Source organism: Manacus vitellinus, unplaced genomic scaffold, assembly GCF_001715985.3.
Source record: "Manacus vitellinus isolate BGI_N305 unplaced genomic scaffold, ASM171598v3 scaffold_121_pilon, whole genome shotgun sequence".
NCBI lineage: Eukaryota > Metazoa > Chordata > Aves > Passeriformes > Pipridae > Manacus > Manacus vitellinus.
The window spans coordinates 263,099-269,501 of NW_021938903.1; the positions used below are offsets into that span (position 1 = coordinate 263,099).

The 6,403-nt window shown below is 54.2% G+C and overlaps 1 protein-coding gene across 1 annotated transcript in view; it reads left to right on the plus strand.

The window, feature by feature from the left end:
• Positions 1–247, plus strand: part of DENND2D (DENN domain containing 2D) — a gene marked incomplete at its 5' end in the record, with an annotated part of 9,474 nt that extends 9,227 nt beyond the window's left edge. The window contains 1 exon segment of the mRNA XM_029965872.1: positions 186–247. Coding sequence (XP_029821732.1) covers positions 186–247 — 62 coding nt within the window.
• Positions 248–6,403: the final 6,156 nt, after the last annotated feature.

The following is a 6,403-nucleotide window of genomic DNA, read 5'->3' on the forward strand; positions in this document are numbered from 1 at the left end:
AACCTTCCCAAACCTTCCCAAACCTTCCCTTCCCTTCTCCCTTTCCCCGGGCCCTCTCCAGCTGCAGTTTTCCATGGCCCAGCCCAGCTGGGCTCCCAGGGGACACACACACACAGTTCCCAGAGTTTGGGCTGTGCCCCCCACCCCCCCCAGCCCCTCACCACGGACCCTCCTCTCCTCCCCAGCCCATTTCCAGCAGAAAATCACCGAGTACCAGGAGCAGAAGAAGCACCGAAGAGACTCCTGAGGCCCAGCTGGGATCCGGGAGCAGGACTGGGACTGGGATTGGGACACTGGAGGTGTGCCCTGTCCGAGGGCTGAGCAGCCTGGACTCAGCTGGATCTGTCCAGGGGTTCTGGGGCTCCTGGGCAGCACCAGCCCCAGCTCCCCCTCATCCTCAGGGCACCATTGCACTGGAAAACACGGAGCGAGCGCCAGGCCGGGATCTCCCTCCTGGCTCTGCTCACTCCAGGACTGACTGTGACTCCACAGGCTCAGCCCTTGTCCCGTCACACAGAGCCAGGACAAGGCTGCAGGGGGATCACTAGAGGGAAAAATGGGACGAGTAGGAAGTGAAAGTCACCTCTCATCAAACTCAACCAGGGGTTTGCAAACAAGGAACATCCCCTTGAGCGATTGCTGAGGTTTCTGTTATCAACAACTGTTTGATTTGATTTCCCATCACACCCAGCTCGTTGTTCAGCCCCAGCAGGAGCAGGTGGGTGGGTTTAATGGTTTCCTCTCTTGCACTGCTGCCACTTAGAGCCAAGTTTAGTTTTCTGAGGAAAGCAAAATACTCTTTGCCAGGTTATTTATTTGTGCTGGAGCAAAACTGTGAAGGCCACGGGGCTGGGGGGGAAACAGCTGATCAACAGCTTGGGGGAGGGAGGTGGGATTTGTTCAATCCTGGAGTAAAACGTGTTGTTACCCCTTCTCAGTTCTGGTTTTGATCCCAACTTCTTTTCAACCCTTGCAGCTCCTCCCTGAGCAGATTTAGGGCCAAAGAATGGTTCTCCTTTCCTAGTGGGAGTGAATGTTGCAGCAGGAAAAGGGGCTCTGGCTGCAGGAGTGACAGGGGCATTCCCAGAGAAACCAGTGCCAGGGGCTCCTCCCAGCAGGGGATGAAGGCAGAGCCTCCTCCTCCTCTCTGGGGTGTGACACCAGACCCTGAAGCATCAACAATCTCCTGGAATCATGGAATGGGTTGGGTTGGAAGGGGCCCTAAAGCTCATCCTGTTCCTACATGGGACACCTTCCACTATCCCAGGTGGCTCCAGGTTTATCCAACCTGGCCTTGGACACTTCCAGGGATGGAGCATCCTCTGGGAATTCCATTCCAGGGCCTCACACCCTGCAGGGGAAGAATTCCTTCCCAATATCCCATCTATCCCTGCCCTCTGGCAGTGGGAAGCCATTCCCTGTGTCCTGTCCCTCCATCCCTTGTCCCCAGTCCCTCTCCAGCTCTCCTGGAGTCCTTTTAGGCCCTGGAAGGGGCTCCAAGGTGTCCCTGGAGCCTTCTCTTCTCCAGGGGAACATTCCCAACCCTCTGATCCCTTGGTGCCTCCTCTGGCCTGGCTCCAAAACCAGTTTAACCCAACTTTTGCAGCACTCCTGAAATCCCCAGGGAGGGATTGGACACAAACACTAAAACTGCACCAGCCTTTGCTTTCAGAGCCGGGCACATCAACCCAAACACCCCAGAGGGGAAGGTCATTTATCTGGGAGCTTTTCAGCACAGAAACTTGGCTGGACAGAGGGAACAAACAGCAGGAGAGGAAGAAAAGTGTGGATTTTTGTTCAGCCCCCACCTGTGTTTGGAGGGGGAACAGCAATTATTGGTTAGGGGAAAAAGTGGGGTTTTGGTGTCTTCTGTGGCTCCACAAGTTCCCCCCCACGGGCAGAGAGGGTGGCACAGGAGTAACTGCAGGAAACTCAAGGTCAGTGGGTCTCTCTGTGGTTTGGTTTGGGGTTTTTTAAAATATTTTTATCCTTAGAAGTTCAACTGACAGCAGAAAACGGTGTGGAAAATCCAGGGCACCTGTCAGGAGAAATCTCTTTGGAAAAGGCCACTCCTTCCCCCCTTCCCCTACCTGTTCATCACCACTGGGAGGAGACTCCAAACTTTCGGGTTGTGAAGCCAAAAACCATCTCATTGAGGAAACTGGGAAGTGGAACCTGTCTGGGGAGCAGTTCTTTATAAAGGAATCAGGAATCACCCGAGGGACTGGACTGGGGGTGTTCCTTAATTCCTGCTGGAGGAAAAATGTGACAGAGGGTTATTGCTCAGCTGCTGAAGCAGACACACAAACCCTGAGCCTTACACTAAAATAGGTATTTTTCCCAAGCAGTTGGTGCTCCAGCTGCAGCAAGGGGAAAACACAGCAAGTAGGGGGGTGGGGAGGCTTCAGAGTCATCAAATCCCAGGATGGGTTGGGTTGGAGGGACCTTAAAGCCCATCCAGTCCCACCTTTCCATGGGCAGGGACACCTCCCACCATCCAGCCTGGCCTTGGGCACTTCCAGGGATGGGGCAGCCACAGCTTCCCTGGGAATTCCATCCCAGCCCCTCCCCACCCTCCCAGGGAAGGATTCCTTCCCAGTATCCCTCTATCCCTGCCCTCTGGCAGTTTAACTCCATCCCCCCTGCCCTGCTCAGGCACAAAGTCCCTCTCCCCAGTTTTTATAAACTCCTTTTACATCCTGGCAGTTTGGGAGGAGCTTTAACACCCCTTTAGTGCCCAGCGTGGGCACAGACCAAGGATTGCCAGAAACATCCTCCCCAGCAGGAACCAGGAGCAGGGAAGGAAGAAATCCCCGTGCTGGGAGGGCAGACACTGAATAAACCCCCTGACTTCTCCCTTCGAACTCTGCCTCTCTCCAACCACCTGCCTGCAGGTGGGACCAGGGTTTGCTGGGAAAAGGCAGTGGGGTTTTCTGGGAGCAGGGACAGGTTCAGATTGCAGCAGCTCAGCACAACTCCCAGGGTATTTTTAAATCCTCCTTCCCGCTCCAGCTTCACCCACCACTCGATCTGAGCCTCCAACAGGCAACAAAACAGCGCCAAGAAATGTTTCCCTGGACTGGAAAGTGCTGGTTTGTTCAGCTGGGTTGTTGACACAGCTCCCAGTGGCCAACCCACACCCCCAAACAGCTCCAGCAGCCCCTGATTTGGGATTCAGTCTCTGCCCCGGGGGAGATAAGGTTCGTGCCATGGCATGTGTCACCCTGTGCCAGTGCCAGCAAACATTCCTGCCTGGATTCACCCTTCCAGAGCCGAGTGCTCCACGTTCCCCCAGCTCCCACCTCCCCTGAGCCTCCTCCAGCCTCCCCTCTGCCCTCTGGGAATGACCAAACTCCTCTGCAGCTCCTCTCCAGACTCCCCAGCAGCACTGGGGGCACCTGGGACCCTCCAGGCAGGACGGGAAAAGGGAAAAATATCGGGTGGAACAAAAGTGGAGGCACAGCCAGAGGCCCTGAGGTGTCCTGAGCTGCCTCTTTCTGTTAAATTCCTCATCCCAACCAGCAGCTCCTCCAGCAGCTCAAGAGGCACCACTGCAGCACCAAGGGCGAGTTCCCAGCTGGTTTTCCCAGTTTTAGGGGCAGAGAACTGGGCAGAACAGGCTCTGTTTGTTCAGGAGGGTGTGCTCGGGTGCTGCTGCTGAAGTTCTTCCTCCTGAGCCTCTTCTGGGCACAAAGGGAAGTGGAGAAGCCCCTCAGGCTGAGCCCTCACATCCCTGCTCCCTTCCCAGCTCCACCAGCACGTCCTGCACGACCCCTGGGCACAGACTGGGCCGTGGCATCCAGGGGGAAAGGTTATTATCCCATTACTGATTCCGGGGACTGTACCAGCCCCAGAGCCACAGCAGGACTGGGACTGCAGCAACCATTCCTTGGGAACTCTGAAACCAGCAGGGAAACGGGAATCTTCTCCTGCCCGGGGGCATCCAAACTTCCAGGCAGTGAGAAGCTCAGGGAAAGGTGCCCTCTTGCATTTCCTCGAGGAAAGTTTAAGTCCCAAACAACCCTTTTGAAGACTTTGGTTCTTCTCCAGCATCAAGGATCGGGGACAAATTATGTGGAGCAGCTTCACCCCAAAGGCCTGAGAGCACAAAGGCCTTTCCATGGGTTTGGGCTGTCTGGTCAAAGGTTGGGCCTGATGATCCAACGGGAATGATCCTGGTTGGAATTATCCACATTAAACGCCAGGGAGGGACTTTCCAGGCAGACTTTTTGCACCCACTGGTGCTGGGAAAGGAACTGTGGGTTGTGAGGGGCCCTCAAACCCTCCCCCTGCAGAATCGGCCTTGCAAAGACACTGAATTACCTGGGTCAGCCCCAGCCCCAGCTCAGAGTTAAACTCAACACATTTGAACTCAATAAATGAGCTCTGAGAATTCCAGTTACAGCCAAAAATGGGATCCCAGAAACGGCTCACACCGAGAGGCTCCCAGCACTGGGATATCTGGGATCCTGGGAGCTGCCCAGTGTGCCAGGAACCAAAACCTCCCTCAGGCCCAGCCCGGCAGGGACCCTGGGGGGACCCCAACACAGTGCCCAGAGAGCTCTGACCACGACCCCAAAGCTGCTCCCAGGGAGAAAAGGTTGGAGTTCAAGGGTGAAGAGGGCGAGCCAAGAGAAGCTTCCTCCTCATCCCGAGCATGTTCCTCATTCCCCGTGACCTCCAGGCCCCTCTGACACGAGGTGACCCTCAGGGAGGAACCAGGACAGCTCCCAGCACAGACACCACCGGCAGAGCCTGGCCCTGGGCTGGGCTCAGCTGAGGGACACCCCGGGCGGGGCCAGCCTGGGATCTCCTCACACATTCCCAACCGGAGCCACATTCCCGTGCTCTCTCAGCCCCACATCCCTGGAAGGACCCCGGGCAGCCTGCCCTGGGCACAGGGGCTCTGCAATGTCCCCAGGCACCGGAGGGATGGGGTTTTCTCGGCGCTTCCTGACCCGTTCTGGGTCTGTGGTGCCACAGGAAAGCCACGTCAGCCCTTCCTGGGGCCCGGGGGTTGGTTTGTTGCTTTGTTGCTCTTTGGGTGGCGCTTTTTGGGGTTGGTTTTTGTTGTTTTGAACCTGAGCTGAGCTCAGTTCCTGGCCCAGGACAGGCCCTTGTCCTCAGGCTCTGCTGTGGCTCCAGGGGCTGCGTTTTCTTCCCACCCTCAGTGAGATGCTCTGGGGAGGGGGATTTCAGACATTCCCCCCAGTAGTCCCCACCAACTCTCTCCCCAAAATTCAGCTCCTTGATGTCTGTGGTAGATCCTGCTCTGGACACCAAGCTCAGGGGCTGAACTTCCCCTCAATCCCTGGGAACTTCATTAACAAGCAATTAAACCCTGTATTAAACCTGACTTAAGTGTCCCTGGTGCAGATTCACCACATTTAAAATAGTATTAAAACAAAAACAGTGGTATTAAAATAGGGAGGGGAAAAAACAAAAACAAAGCTTACAGGGAAAGCTCCTGAAGATCCTGGAAATGACAACATGATCCACAGGAAAACACTGGAAAACTGCTCTGGAAATCCCAAGTCCGAGCAGGACAGAGCAACACACATCTCAGGCCAACTGTTGCCCTCAGAATTCTTCTTTATTAAGAGCAGAAAGGAAATTTTGCCTTAAGTTTTTATACATAAAAAAGTAAACAGTAAAATTTTCTTTCTTTCTTTCTTTCTTCCTTATTTATAGTCTTTTTCCACCGAAGAAAATCGCTTCGAAATAAAGTTCTTTTTTTTTTAGATAACGTTTATTTAAAAAAATAAAATTAATTGAGACAAAGATACCACACACTATTGCATGCCGGGCACCCCTTTGCCTGCAGAACCCTGTTCAACACGTCCTTTTTTTATTTCAAGCACAAAAAACCCCCGCTTTTTTTCTCTGTTTGTTTGTTCGTTTTTCCAAATGCACAAGCAAAAAAAAAAAAAAAAAAAAGAAAAACCAGTCCAGCCCGGGCTCCAAGGCAAGGCAGTGAGATGCCTCGGGGTGTTTGTGTTTAACCAGCTCGGGTCTTTAGTAAAATCAGAGTGGAACTACGGGAGTATTTCACTAGGAGATGATGAGAGATTAGAACCCAAAGCAGATCTGGCTGCACTGACACTACGTTAGAGACTCGTGGGGATCCGTTCCCCGGAGAGTTAATTTGGAATCAAGGGAATCACAAAGACAGAGCGTTATCCCTGCGTGCTGTTCCCAGGCCCGGAACCGACAGGGCTGACTGCGGAGCTGCCTCTGGAATGGGCTCTCCCGAGGCAGGAGACTGTCGGGGAGTGTCACCGGTCCCAGAGCCAGAGTCAGACAAAGTGATCGCGATTATTAATTACTTGGGTCTCGTCGCGCCTCCGCTCTCCTCCGTCACCCGGTCACGCAGCAGAGCAACCCTTTCCTGGTTTTCCTGGCG